At 38.6% G+C, this 15,557-nt stretch overlaps 1 protein-coding gene across 9 annotated transcripts in view; it reads right to left on the bottom strand.

Annotated features, from left to right (window-relative positions):
* GK (glycerol kinase) overlaps nucleotides 1-15,557 on the bottom strand; it is a 77,622-nt gene that overhangs the window by 26,114 nt on the left and 35,951 nt on the right. For 5 of the 9 annotated variants that reach the window (XM_055267666.2, XM_055267671.2, XM_063635330.1 and 2 more), the window contains 6 exons: nucleotides 14,486-14,562; nucleotides 11,141-11,278; nucleotides 9,527-9,636; nucleotides 8,972-9,038; nucleotides 5,226-5,261; nucleotides 4,766-4,833 (listed from right to left, as the gene is read on the bottom strand). In XM_055267666.2, coding sequence (XP_055123641.1) covers nucleotides 4,766-4,833; nucleotides 5,226-5,261; nucleotides 8,972-9,038; nucleotides 9,527-9,636; nucleotides 11,141-11,278; nucleotides 14,486-14,562 — 496 coding nt within the window. Of the gene's footprint in view, nucleotides 1-4,765; nucleotides 4,834-5,225; nucleotides 5,262-7,911; nucleotides 7,930-8,971; nucleotides 9,039-9,526; nucleotides 9,637-11,140; nucleotides 11,279-14,485; nucleotides 14,563-15,557 lie in introns of all 9 variants that reach the window. The other 4 variants (XM_055267665.2, XM_055267670.2, XM_055267669.2 and 1 more) reach the window with 1 other exon arrangement.

The following is a 15,557-nucleotide window of genomic DNA, read 5'->3' as shown; positions in this document are numbered from 1 at the left end:
TTTCAGCATTTACGTGATCTACCTCGCCTTCCTCATTGTACATTGTACTCACAGAACACTGTACTGTGTTCAAACATCCCAGAAAGATGTCTCACTTTTCTAACTTCTACAAAGGTAAAAGTTGCTTGCTCTCCTTCATGACTATCACATCAGGACTGAGCAGCCCAGAGAGGTGTGACGAAGATGGCGCATAGGGGCAGGGGGGTTGACCCCAGAGGAAGCTGTGAGGGAGGTAAAAAACTTTGTCACACCCAGTCAGCACTACTGGACAAATGAGACAGCTATCTCAGGTGCTCTTTCAGAAAAATAAAATTTAATGTTCAAATAATTTTTACATTCTAGAAAAATTGGAAAATATAGCTAAGCTGAAAGAAAAATTAGAATCATCCATAATTTCTTCCCCCACTCTGAAACAGAGATGGGCTTTTCATTGAATTCTGAGCTGACTGTCATTTTCTCCCTGCTGAGGTTGGGAGAAATTAACTAAATTTTCAATCCCAACCTCTCTAACCTCTTACTTGGTCTTGCCCATCACTTATCCCCCGTTTATTTTACAACTTTCATCTGTTCTCCGCTCAGACTCCAAAGAAACATTCTCTGGTCTTACCATAACTTACAAACAAAATCAAACAAAATTCCCAAAATGTTACATAATCCTGTTAACCTCACAAACTATGTCCTTCTCTCACCATTTCTGGATGGTTGTATTTTTGCAAAGCACATGTCTTCGATTTCCTACCTGCTTACATCTCTTTTGACCATTTGCAACCAGGCTTCTATCTTGAGCATTCTAGTACAACTTCACTCTTGAAAGTCACAAAATGGCCGGGCGCGGTGGCTCATGCCTGTAATCCCAGCACTTTGGGAGGCCGAGGTGGGCAGATCACGAGGTCAAGAGATCGAGACCATCCTGGCCAACATGGTGAAACCCTGTCTCTACTAAAAATACAAAAATTAGCTGGGTGTGGTGGCGGGTGCCTGTAATCCCAGCTACTCGGGAGGCCAAGGCAGGAGAATTGCTTGAACTTGGGAGGCAGAGGTTGCAGTGAGCTGAGATTATGCCACTGCACTCCACCCTGGTGACAGAGCGAGACTCTATTTCAAAAAAAAAAAAAAAAGTGACCAAATGAAGACCTAACTTCTATGTATAATGGTCCATTCTTGGTACTCAGCCTCTATGACCTCTTAGTAATGTTTTACGCTACTGACCATGCCTCCCTCATAAATATCTCTACCCTGGATTTCCACACTAATGAATAATTTCAGGCTAGGTGTAGTGGCTCATGCCTATAATCCCAGTAGTTTGGGAGGCTGAGGCAGGAGGATTGCTTGAGCCCAGGAAGTTGACACAGCCTGGGCAATATAGTAAGACCCCATCTCTACAAAAAATTTAAAAATTAGCTGAGTGTGGTGGCATGCACTTGTAGTATCAGCTACTCAGGAGGCTGAGGGGGGAGGATCACTTGAGCCCAGGAGGTCAAGGTTGCAGTATGCTGGGATGTCACTACTGCACTCCAGCCTAGGTGACAGAGCAAGACCCTATCTCATATATATGTATAAAACAAAAAATGATAACTGCATTGTTTTTCTGACTTCTCCATCCCCATGCCTGCTACTTCTACTTGTGTAAATATCTCCTCTACTTTTATATTTTTTCTCGGTAATTTCATCTACTTCTGTTGCTTCAAAAACCCCTCTATCTAGGGAAATTCTAAAATTTCCATCTTTTTTTTTTTTTGAGGCAGTCTCACTCTGTCAGCTAGGTTGGAGTGCAGTGATGCAATCTCGGCTCACTGCAGCCTCCACCTCCCAGGTTCAAGCAATTCTTGTGCCTCAGCCTTCTGAGTAGCTAGGATTACAAGCACTCGCCACCACACCCAGCTAATTTTTGTATTTTTAGTAGAGACAGGGTTCTGCCATGATGGCGAGACTGGTCTCAAACTCCTTACCTCAAGTGATCCACCTGCCTTGGCCTCCCAAAGTGCTGGGATTACAGGTATGAGCCACTGAGCCTGGCCAAAAATTTCTATTTTTATACTGAACTTATTCTACATTTCCAAATGTGTGCAACATACAGCCTGCCAGCACCACAAACACGCTCTGAACAGAAATTCTTCCACTTGGACCCTTTCCTTACTTTGGCTAAGCCTAACCACAGGGTCCAGGTACCTAGATGACATACATACTTCCCCTCCCTTTCTCCTCTGCAGTGCCATGCACATTCACTCATGGCCTCCCTCTCTGTCTCCATCCTTCTGAGCCCATGTGCTCATTACCAGGACACTATAGTGGCTTCCTCCATGGCGTCTTGGCCTCTAGTCTTTCCTCACTTTCACCCAAGACTGCTACTGACAACTCTAGTCATCTCTGAACACCAGCTCATAAACCTTCAAAAGTTTCCTATTGCCTATCAAGAAAAGCTCCTTAGCCTGAAATATAGGGCTTCACAACATGATCCTAGCTTTATATTTTTTGTCACTTCCCTACTCTAATGTTCTCTACATTCTCTAAATGAAGTCTTCTATTTCCCCATACATATCTTTGTTCAGTGTTCCCTGTACCCTCCAATACTGCTCATTTTTCAAAGCATCTCATTACTAAGATAATCTCTTGTGATTTTTCTTTCCTCCCATGGAAACCCAACAGCTTTGCTTCAAAGTTTCTCATGGCACTTGATTCCAGCTGCCTGGAACCCAGATTCCAAGAATGTTTCCAGACTCAGGCTGACTCAGATGCTCTTGGTCATGTAACCTCAGATTACCATGACCTGCAAAGAATTCCCATATCCCTCCTCCTCAAAAAACTCTCACACAAATAATGTCACACTCTTGCATGAGAGCCACTGACCCTGCTAGACTACAAGAACGTTTAATCTAGAAATGTTACACATTCCATTATTCACAAAGGAAGAACTTAACCACTGAAGTTAAAATCGATGAGATAATTAGGAAATCCTCAAGAAAAGAACCAATTAAATGTAGCCTCTTGCCAGTTGTATGGAAATCTTTTCCATACAGGAGGTAGTATAGTACACAGGTTAAGAACCCTGGCTAAGGAATGACATGGATCTGGGTGCAAATATTGCATCTCCCACTTACTAGTTGTATGCTGTTGCATAAATTTTTTTCTTTAATTCTCAGTTTCTTGATCTATAAAATGGCAATAATAGGATCTATATGTGGATTAAATGATATCATGTGTTTAAAGCACATAAACATTATAGGTAACACAATAGCCATTGGCTAAGCTTGTGTTATAATTGTCAGTATTAATTCAGCTGTTGAGGCATATTTAATTTTGTTCATGAATACGTATAATTGGCAGGTAGCTTTTTTAATATTTAAAAGATTACCTTGGCCAGGAGCGGTGGCTCACGCCTGTAATCCCAGCACTTTGGGAGGCCAAGGTGGGCAGATCACCTGAGGTCAGGAGTTTGAGACCAGCCTGACCAACATAGAGAAACTCCGTCTCTACTAAAAATACAAAATTAGCTGGGCGTGGTGGCGCATGCCTGTAATCCCAGCTACTCGGGAGGCTATGGCAGGAGAATCGCTTGAACTTGGGAGGCGGAGGTTGCAGTGAGCCGAGATCGCGCCATTGCACTCCAGCCTGGGCAAGAAGAACGAAACTCCATCTCAAAAAATAAATAAATAAATAAAAATAAAAATAAAATAAAAAATAAAAATGAATAAATAAATAAGAAGATTACCTTCAAATAAGTATAATGATTGGTGGAACAGAAAGAAAGAGTGCCAGATTCAGACTCAGAAGGCATGGCCTTGAGATCTGGTTCTGCTTTTGTGTCAAGGCTATGACCTTAGGCAAGCTCCTTGAGTATCCATTTTCTCATCCTAAAGTGGGAGTCATCTTCTTATTACTCTTAGATATGGGGCTTGTTCCAGACTCTGCATGTGTGAGTAGTAAGAAGATGAGATTGAGAGAAAAATATACCAAATCTCTACTTCTATCATTCTTTCTGCTTCTTGTCAAAGGAGAAACTTCAGATAATGGAGAGAAAGCACAATGCCAGGAAAATAACCTTGAAAATCCTACAAAAATATAACTTTACAGTTAGTGAGAAAGACTTAATATGCCAAAAACTATACTTTATATTATGGCTCTTCCTCACTTCTTCCCATCCCTCTCACCACCCCACCAATCTCCCCAAAAAGGCAAGAATACTTTGAACCAAAATTTAGTTTTTAGGATACAAAAGGTAATGAATTTTACAAATTAAGGTTTTGTTTATTTGTTTGTTTTTGAGACAGAGCTTCGCTCTTGTTGCCCAAGCTGGCGTACAATGGCGTGATTTCGGCTCACGGCAACCTCCACCTCCCGGGTTCAAGCGATTCTCCTGCCTCAGCCTCCCGAGTAGCTGGGATTACAGGCATGCACCAACATGCCTGGCTAATTTTGTACTTTTAGTAGAGATGGGGTTTCTCCATGTTGGTCAGGCTGGTCTCTAACTCCCGACCTCAGGTGATCCACCTGTCTCGGCCACTCAAAGTGCTGGGATTACAGGCGTGAGCCACCGCGCCCAGCCTACAAATTAAGGTCTTTGTAAGCTTCATCAGTGTGCATATGTATGGCATTTTGTATTTTATTTAAAGATAATAAAAAATGGTAAAAAGTGTATATATGCATATTGGAGCTATTAAGCTATTGATTTTCATCCTGGATGAACTTCAAAAGCTTTTCCTTATTCAAAGCACCAAGTAGAAAAAACAAAACAGCACTGGTTTTTAAGTCTGTTTCTTAAACTCACGTATTTTTGGCTTGTCCAATCTGGAAGCACATTTGTCCCACCAATGCAGCAGACTGGTCTCCTAAACACTGAAAGTATAAATGACAATAAAGAACACTGACTAATACAATAGTATTAATTTCCTTTTTAGAAGAGCCATAGGATATATTTCTCATTTTTTATTTATCAAAGAATGAACTGTCTATTTCCTTGCATTTTCTCCATTTGGCCATTTTCCCCATTTGTTAATACCATTTGTTAATATATAAGATAATAGGTATGGGAAGGGAGAGTTAAAATTAATTTATTCAAAAGATTCTCAATGGCCCACAGTATGACATGTAAGAACAAGAATTAGCCAATTTTGCAACTTTTACTTGTTTTCCCTAGTTTAAAAAGAGGCACACTGATGAACTAAGAGGAGGAAAGCCATAACATGGAAAAGGGTGGGGATGGGGAGATACTTGGTGATGAAACTTACCCCAGATATTGGCACACCTTCCAAGGCCCCAGCTTTCTAATAAAATTTTAAAAAAGGATTATGAATAGTCACAAAATTTTGGCTCTAACATAACTGCAACAAGAGTGAACACAAGTAGCAATGTGCCAGAGGATGTGAGCAGACAAGACAAAGAAAGCATTTCGACTAAATGAATGATAAAGAGACAGATACTACAAGTATTCCTAGAATGACAGGAAGAGATGTGGCACTGGAGAATGAACATAAAACGTTAGACTGGGAGCCAGTAAATGAGGGCTCTACTCTTGGTTAGTTAGTTAGTATTAATCTACTAGGAGGCTGTTGAAACCTCTCAATACATCACATTATTTCTCTACAAAATGGAGATTGGGCTACGTGATTGCTCAAGTTCATTAGTACTTTGCTATTATTGCCATTATGAAGAAATGACTAATATATTCTTCCAATAGCTATCAAACCAGTATGAAACATATTTATTTTGCAAGGCCATATTTTAGCAACTTTTCTTTCTACTCAAGCTGCTCTAAACACAAGAGTGTTCAGGTATTGTATATTATTTGTTCATAGCAAACATCTTTCTTCAAATTTAGATAAGCAACAGTTAATTTATGTCATAAATACTGGTTTTTATTTTGATCATGATGGCCAGCATTCTAGGAAGAAAAATGAGATTTCAGTGGCCGATTGTAGACTTTACAACCTTAATTTAAAAAAAAGACACATTAACTCAAGGCAATATTTAATGATATTAAGGAATTAGGAGAACTAAGAAACAGGATCCCTGGCCGGGCACTGTGCCTCATGCCTGTAATCCCAGCACTTTGGGAGGCCGAGGTGGGAGGATCACCTGAGGTCAGGACTTGAAGACCAGCCTGGCCAACATGGTGAAACCCCATCTCCACAAAAATACCAAAATTAGCCGGGCATGATGGTGGGTACCTGTAATCCCAGCTACTCAGGAGGCTGAGGTGGGAGAATCGCTTGAACCCAGGAGGCGGGGTTGCAGTGAGCCACGATTGTGCCATTGCACTCCAGCCTGGGTGACAGAGTGAGCCTCCATCTCAAAAAAAAAAAAAAAGTGTGTGTGTGTATATATATATATATATAAAATCCCTGAAGTAGGGGTGATGTACTAGGATGAGCACCAAACTAAAGTTTTGGACCTGACTCCTTGGTCTGTCATGTATGAGCAAGTCTCCCAGGCTCTGGGAGCTTTAGATATCCCATCTGTTAAAGTGAGGGCAAGAATAGAATTCACCTCACATAGCTATGATAATGAAGAAATAATAGCATAAATGTAGAAACTCTTTACAAAATAGAAAATGTCCTCTAGATAGCTGGTATCACTTTATTTCTTTCATGTTTTCTGGTTAATTCAAAACCTGCTATTTTCTTTTCTTTTTTTTTTTTTTTTTTTTTTTTGAGATGGAGTTTCACTCTCGTTGCCCAGGCTGGAGTGCAATGGCACCATCTTGGCTCACCGCAACCTCTGCCTCCCGGGTTCTTCAAGTGATTCTCCTGCCTCAGCCTCCCGAGTAGCTGGGAATACAGGCATGTGCCACCTCACCTGGCTAATTTCTTTTTTTTTTTTTGAGACGGAGTCTCCCTCTCGCCCAGGCTGGAGTGCAGTGGCGCGATCTCGGCTCACTGCAAGCTCCGCCTCCCAGGTTCATGCCATTCTCCTGCCTCGGCCTCCCAAGTAGCTGGGACTACAGGCACCCGCTACCAGGCCGGGCTAATTTTTTTGTATTTTTAGTAAAGACGGGGTTTCACCATGTTAGCCAGGATGGTCTGGATCTCCTGACCTTGTGATCCGCCCACCTCAGCCTCCCAAAGTGCTGGGATTACAGGCGTGAGCCACCGCGCCCGGCCGACGGCTAATTTTTTTGTATTTTTAGTAGAGACAGGGTTTCACCATGTTAGCCAGGATGGTCTCAATCTCCTGACCTCGTGATATGCCCGCCTCGGCCTCCCAAAGTGCTGGGATTACAGGCGTGAGCCACGGTGCCCAGCAAAACCTGCTATTTTCATTCACTGTATATATTCTTTGAAAATCTGAACCTGGATATTAAGTAAAGGGTAAATTTCATAAAAGGCTTAAAGTGAATCTATAGGAAACCTAGAGGCTATATATCTTGATATATTTAAGTATTACAAGAAGTCTTTGCTTATACTTGCAAAATTAACAAACTATCAACAGCATCTACAATGTGTGTTCAGGCATGTAAAGTGCTCTTTTTTCTTCAGAGGGAGGGACCTCTGATGCTCCTCCTGGAGCATCCTTGATGAAGCATGCAGAAAAAGTAACAGTGCATTTCCAACTAACTAGTCTGGAAAGGTGGTCAATATATCATTTAAAATAGACATTTCAAACTATATCTATCTAACTGCCCTATTATGGTAAAGCCCAAAGCACATCACAGTTGTACTTTATGAGAATATCAGAATCTCTCATTCCAGGAAACTACCTTAGTCTTTTATTTTAGAACATTACTCTTTAAAAACAAACAAGATTAAGTTTTTTTTTAAATTAAAATCTGACTAGAGCTCATAATAATTTGGAAGGTCACGGAAATTCTAGATATATATGTTTAGTAAATGGACTTCTGCTTGTCTAAAAATAAACGGAAGTGCACTGTATCTTTTCCAAATGAATGGGTACATAATTGGTGGGCAACCTACTCACCAGGCTATGAGAGATTTTCTATAGTCAGCAAGGGGGAAAAAGAAGGATAGAAGCATAATATTTTAAATACAAGAGAAAACTAGGCCAGTTCAACGTTTTTTTTCTAACCATCCTCTGAAACTATTTCTCAAGCATCGTTTCTTTTTCCTTGACCCAAGTCAGTTTGCAGACAGCCATGAAATGATCAAAGCATTTTTACTGTAGATAAGCAGTGACTATGGCTCCCTTAAGAAATTCTATGTTGCCTTAAAAAGCTTTATTATAAATGAAACAGTTAAAAATTCTTGCTCAAGCTTTATCCAGAGCACTTAGTGTTCATCTATATTATTATTAACTTTGTAAGTGAAGTTTCTCATATCTTTCACAAAATGTCTAAGCAATACTTTTTGTAATTTATCAGACTTATTCCTGAGTCTCATCATAAATTCCAGATTTTTGTGCCCAAACACCAGTGCAAATCCTCCTAGAGGTTTTCATTCCTGATGTTTAACCACAGACTCTTAATGATGCTAGGCACACTTTTGCTGAAGCTATGTCTTTACTGGATTTCAGTGAAATCAAAAGTAAAAATGTCCATTACAGAAACTAGTTTAATTAGCAATCCCAGATCAGAAACAGACTCTTTGCTTTCAGTTTCTTTGCTAAATTTTGCTCAGGCAGACAAAGAATCTAATATATAACATAGCTTGGCCATAAAAAAGATTCAACGGGAAAAAGAACACTACTAAATATGCAGAGTCTCTCCGGTAAATTAAAAGCAGACACCACAGCTACCAAACAGTTATTTGGATTCAAAGAATAAATTGGCTCATGCCAACATCTAAAGTTAGAGTATCCCATCAATTCTTTAAAAATAATAACACTCAAAAACCAATTAAAGTTTATAAATGCAAATCCATTGATAAGGACTGTAAAGTTTTTAAGTTACAAAACATAACACAGTTGACTTTTGAATTATGAATAGTAAAGTTGTTTTCTAATAAAAAAACTTTAATTATTAGGTGGTTTTTTTTGTTTTTTGTTTTTTTGTGTGTTTTTTGTTTGTTTGTTTGTTTTTTACCATTAGGCCATAGATCTCAGAAGAACTCCGGACATTTGGAAGAATTTCCATTGGAATTCCAAAAAATCTGAAAAACAAGAAGATTGGGTATTTAACACTGTTTTAAATAGACATCTAGAAACATTTATACGTATTTAAATGCAAAAAGCATAAATAACAATTAGAAATGGATGTTTTTGAGCATGGAGTAAGATAGCAATAAATACGTAAGCCAACAGAACATAGCTGTATTCTTAGATATTTAACATTCTAACTTTATGCAAGCCAATCAATAAAAATTAGAAAGCACACAGAAATCAAAGTACTTTTATAAAGGAACTTCCATTTTATAAAGGAAGTTATTCAAACTTCCGTGAAGAATAATTAATTTGGCCTGTTTATTATATATGCAATAATAGTCTCTCTTTAAAAAACACACAACATAGATTTGCATATTGTAGTTGAAATATCAACAGTTAAATTTTGGTGCTCTACTGACATCTGAAAATAGTAAGATTTCGGTTATAAATAGGTAGTGTATTGGGAAAACTATATTTAGAGCAAAATAGAACTTACTCGCAGAGTTGTTTATCCCATTCCAAAGAATGAATGTTGAAAAGCATAGTCCTACTTGCATTTGTTACATCTGTACAGTGGACACCTCCATTGACTCCTCCTGTCAAACTCTAGGTGGAGTAAAAAAGTCAGGTTAAATTTGTACTTATTTGCAATTTTATTTACACATTGTTAAGGATCATAATCAGCAGAGCACACAAAGCAAAGGAATGGAATATTACATTTTTTACCTTCTTTTTTCTGTACTAAGTCTTTGAAATCTGGTGTATATTCCATGCTTACAGCAAACCTCAATTTGATCATATTTCAAGTGCTCAATAGCCAAATGTGGCTAGTGGCCACCTTATCAGCACAATTCCAGTTACTTGATGGATAAATAAAAAATCAGTTTTGTTTTCATCCTATTATGTTTAGAAAACTCAGAGTCTTATTAAATTCGGCAAGACGAAATAAATTGAAATATCTGCCTCATAAGGATTATTAGAGAATTGTGTGCTGTTGTTATCTCTTTGGTATTTTTTGTTGTTGCTGTTGTTGTTTAAATAACAATTCGCATCATGCTGTCTACACTCACCTAAGCATATATCCTGAAAGGAGAGTTTAAAACTTTCTTTCTCAGGTATACCCACATGCCTGAACTGAAGGCACCGCTGCCTTCCTTTACATGGAAGCAATAAGAGGTAGGAAAGGCACACAGGTTGATAAACAGCATCTAGTGGGATATAGCCAAAATGTGCTCCCTTGAGTCTCCTACAGCTCACAGTTTCTACATTTTGCCTTACTCTGGTTTGATGCAATTGTCAAAGGTACTCATTCAACTGTGACTGACACACGTGAAAATGGCTGGCCATGAACACAAAGCACATTCTGCCCTGGTCAAGCACATGGAGAGGTGAAGAAGGTGCCTCTTTCTGATATGGGTTCTGAAAGACCTGCTCTGTGGATCTGGCAAGTGAGAGTGGGGACAATATTTCCTTGACATTCCCTTGAATGTTGAAAAAGATCATTACATACTTACTGAAATATTTACAAATAAAATGAAATGTCTGGCATTTGTTTTAAAATTATCTGTGGGGAGAAAGAATATGTGAGTATAGTAGAAACAAGATTGGCCATAGGTTGACGATTGCTGTGTGTTCAGCTTAGGCAAAAAGATTCTAAATAGAAATTTCCAGTATGATTTAGTTTCATATTATGGATTGATTATACAAGAGACAGTTGTGTAATGTTGAAAGCAAAAGATAAAAGTACTCTAGGTATTTTATCCTGCTAAATAGTTATTGTGTCTAAGACATGGCTAGTGGGAAAGGAGTATATAACAGACAATAGGGAAAGGGTACCTAAATTACTGATCCTAAAGTTAATAGATATTAGATAAAGTTTTGGTAATTATCCTTCATTTTCACTGAAGTAAGACAAGAAAAAATAAAGAGGAAGTAGGCAAAAATGCTTCTCGAATGGAAGCTGAAATGTTCTCCTGTTGCTTCTTCAGTGGTTTTTCATCATAATGCTGCTAATTAAAAAGTCTGACCTGCTAGTAGAAAACAATAGGCAAGGCAGTCTAGAAAAAATTTCTGAAAAAATTCTCTATATATCCATTATACTTAAACATACCCAAATAAGCCATGAATCAATAGTCCCAAAAAGAGCTCGTTTTTCTTCAACGGCCTTTTGAACTTTTCTCACATTGTCAAGGAGCCAACGAAGTTTCACTGCACTGAAGTAAGTGCTAAGTGGAAGGCCTGTCTTGGACTAAAACAGTTGTGAAGTTCAGTTAGCAAATGAAATGTGTAACAGTTTAAAACAAAACCACCAAACAAAAGAACTCAACAAATTACAAAATATTCAAAGACCCTGAAGGCAATCCCATAGTATTATGAATAAAAATACTTTTCCTGTCTCATGGCACAGGAAAGCATGTTCATGAACAAAGATTAGGGTGACATGTTTATAGTTCAAAGGGCATCCACGTAGCAAGGTAAAGAGAAAATTAAATGACACAACATCCTGTAATTAGATAGTGACAATGTAGATGTTGATTTTTGCAATAAATTAGTATTGTATGTAGAACCTAGCCCAAAACTATGCTGTTTATTTTATATTCCATAAAAATGACATTTAAACTATTAAAAATCAGAGAGTATACCAAATCATAAACTAATGATCATAACCAGAAAACTTTTAAAACAATAAGACTTAATAATACATTTTACATATATACACACACATGTTCAAATAACATAACATGAAATTAGTAGACACTAAAGTAGAGCTCAAAGCTATGCCAAATTAAAGCAACACAGGGCCAGGTGTGGTGGCTCATGCCTGTAATCCCAACACTTTGGGAGGCTGAGGCAGGTGGATCACTTGAGGTCAGGAGTTCAAAACCAACCTGGCCAACATGGTGAAACCCCGTCTCTACTAAAAATATAAAAATTAGCTGGGCATGGTAGCGCACACCTATAATCTCAGCTACTTGGGAAGCTGAGACAAGAGAATCACTTGAACCTGGGAGGCAGAGGTTGCAGTGAGTTGAGATCGCGTCACTGCACTCCAGCCTGGATAACAGAGTGAGACTCTGTCTCAAAAAAAATAAAAAATAAAAAATAAATAAAGCAACACAGAATTACTCTATCTAAAACAGCAGTTGCCTAAATTTAGCAAATATATTAAACAGAGGGAATGTGAACTGAAGAAAGATTAATGGGTAAAAATGAAACATGTATGTGCTTACCAATCTTCCTTGAGAATGGGTCAAACTCAACTCATTTGTGGTTAGTATATTAAACACTAAATGTATATAAAGGCTGATTAAAGTTAACTAGTTAAGAAAATATGCCAGGCGCAGTGGCTCACGCCTGTAATCCCAGCACTTTGGGAGGCTGAGGCGGGCGGATCACGAGGTCAGGAGATCGAGACCATCCTGGCTAACATGGTGAAACCCCGTCTCTACTAAAAATACAAAAAATTAGCCGGGCGTGGTGGCGGGCGCCTGTAGTCCCAGCTACACAGGAGGCTGAGGCAGGAGAATGGCATGAACCAAGGAGGCGGAGCTTGCAGTGAGCCGAGATGGCGCCACTGCACTCCAGCCTGGGCGACAGAGCGAGACTGTCTCAAAAAAAAAAAAAAAGAAAAAGAAAATACATATACAAAAATAATGCAACTATGTTTCCCCTCCCCATCTCTATTCTTATTTATCACCTAACTACAGAAAGTGATAACTTTTTCCCTCATATCTCATATGAGTATGGTTTTGTAAGAAAACTCAAACCAAAGGATTTAATACTTTAATGCAACCTGTAAATTAAAAATCTCAACTCAAGGTTTCCTAGCTTTCTTTAAAAAAAAAAAAATCAATGCACAAAAAGAATGGAAGGAGGCCGGGCGCGGTGGCTCACGTCTATAATCCCAGCATTTTGGGAGGCTGAGGCGGGCAGATCACCTGAGGTCGGGAGTTTGAGGCCAGCCTGGCCAACATGGTGAAACCCTGCCTCCACTAAAAATAGAAAAAAAATTAGCCGGGCTTGGTGGTGCTTGCCTGTAATCTCAGCCACTGGGGAGGCTGAGGCAGGAGGATCATTTGAACCCGGGAGGCAGAGGTTGCAGTGAGCAGAGACTGTGCCACTGCACTCCAGCCTGGGCAACAGAGTGAGACCCTGTCTCGAAAAAAAAAAAAATGGAAGGAGATATTTTATGGAAATATTATTTACTTTGAAGGACCAAGGGTCATCCCAAAAGATGACCTGGGAAGATCTCACAAAGTCAATAGCGAGGTAGTACATAATATCTTATTTTCATGATGGGGGTAGAAAGTGTAAAAGTTGCCTAAGATGACATCGGAGAGAAAAGCATGCATCCCTCGAAGCAGAGTGCAGCTGCAGGTGAGGATGAGGACTGGGCAGGGTGATGAAGGGAACAGAATAGAAAATGATTTATTCAGGACAAGTCTGAAGTTATTGTAGGGGGACGGAATGGTCAGATTACTGCAATTAATGGGATTTCAACAATAGTTATAAAAGAAAATGACACAAGCATCCCACTGACAAATAAAAAGGGGATAAACAACAACAACAAACAAAACACAAAAAACAAAAACAGAAAAAGGGAACTTCCTTTTAGATGCTAGAACTTGGCCTTGACCTTGCTAAAAAAAATTCCTTGCCTATTTTAAAAATTCACTCTCCCTTCCTTTATGTGAAGAGGGATCTATATAAGGACTGAAAATTAGGCAGTTTTATTAGCCTTCTTCATATGAACAAAGTGGAAGAGGGGTTCAATAAAGGGCTAAAGTGTCTTTTACTTTCTCTCTCTCTGAATCCAGATGTTTAAAAACTCAAAAGCAGCCAGAACATTTTTTGATGGGCAGTAGAAAAAACAGGGATAGATTTGGAAAACATAGTTCAATTATAGAAAGCACCCCTCCCACCAGCACTTTGGGAGGCTGAAGTGGGTGGATCATGAGGTCAGGAGATCGAGACCATCCTGGCTAACACAGTGAAACCCCATCTCTACTAAAAATACAAAAAATTAGCCGGGCACGGTGGCACGTGTCTGTAGTCCCAGCTACTCGGGAGGCTGAGGCAGGAGAATTGCTTGAACCCAGGAGGCAGAGGTTGCGGTGAGCCGAGATCGCACCATTGCACTCCAGCCTGGGCAACAAGAGTAAAACTCCGTCTCAAAAAAAAAAAAAGCACCCCTTGGGAAGTATGACTTAAGCCACTGGGACGCATTATAATCTCTTCCAGCCTGTCAATTTTGTGGTATCATTGTTCCAATCCACCACAAAGCAAGAAAGACGGGAAGGTAAAGACTTGAGCTGGCCTCAATTATCCGGGAAAAAGATTCTATAAATTGTATCAAGTAACTATTGTACCACAAGATGCTTCTTACTAGTGAAATCTGCAAACTTTTTTTAAAAAAAGAAACATTCTTACAGTATACTTCTGAAGAAATTCTTACCTTGACGAAGTTATTATTTCCTGGAATTCTTTTACTAAGACTCTCAACAGTAGACTGGGTTCTTAGATCAAGCCACACTATAGACCAAAACAAAATAATATACATGAAAAACTTCATTTAAAAAATAAGAACTTACTGAAATCACTATCAAGGATAAAAGACGGATTAGTTTCTATAAGGAAATTAAATGCTATAGCTTTTAAGAGATAGAAATTAGAAAATTAGAAATGAATGGGCATATTGTTAGATAAAAATAAATTTATGAGAGGATTTAAAGCTTTTATGCAAAATTACAGACCAAGTTAGGAGAATAATACAAACCTTAGAGTGCTTATTTTGTATTATTTTTATAGAACAAAACTACAAAAAATATTTGGAATATAGATTTTCTAAGCACACATGAGGCCAGAGAATATCTAAAAGCTAGGCAGGCTAGTTGGTAGCACAAAATGCAAAACCCAGGATCATCATACCATATATAAAGTGTGCATCTTAACAAACTAGGGAGCAATTTGTGACTAAGACAAAGTAGATAACTTGATTCTGTTATTAAGGAAACAAAAGATTCCATCTGTTATGTATGAAATGCTTATTTACATTGAAATCTTTCCAAGTATGCTAGACCCGGAATCATTAGAATACTTTTAAAGGCACCATTCTTTCTCTCTGCTGGAGTATAAAAAAAAAAAAAATCTCCATTTTAACAGATCAACATTATCTCTACTAAGTAGCTATTATCTACTTTCTAACCCCCTGGTGGAAAGGATTTCTGTTTTGCTTCATGATAGTAGGCTTGAGGAAGAGGAAACATTAAATAGTACATAAAGTAATTGTGAAAGGCAGCCAATAGAATCAGCTGAGCTTTATTCGCCAGATTTAAGTTTTGTACTTAAACTTTGATAACTTTTAATCTATTTGTGGTCATTTGATATTTTTAGGACACTGACTGCTCAGATACCTCCTGAAAAGACTCAGTTTTATAGTCTATTTAAAGGACTCCAGGGAAGACTATACAAGCTTGCCCACTACCACATATTTGAATGCTAGCAATCATTGTGTAGTTTGGTTAACT

Source organism: Symphalangus syndactylus, chromosome X, assembly GCF_028878055.3.
Source record: "Symphalangus syndactylus isolate Jambi chromosome X, NHGRI_mSymSyn1-v2.1_pri, whole genome shotgun sequence".
Lineage (NCBI taxonomy): Eukaryota > Metazoa > Chordata > Mammalia > Primates > Hylobatidae > Symphalangus > Symphalangus syndactylus.
This window is presented reverse-complemented; position numbering and strand designations above follow the sequence as displayed.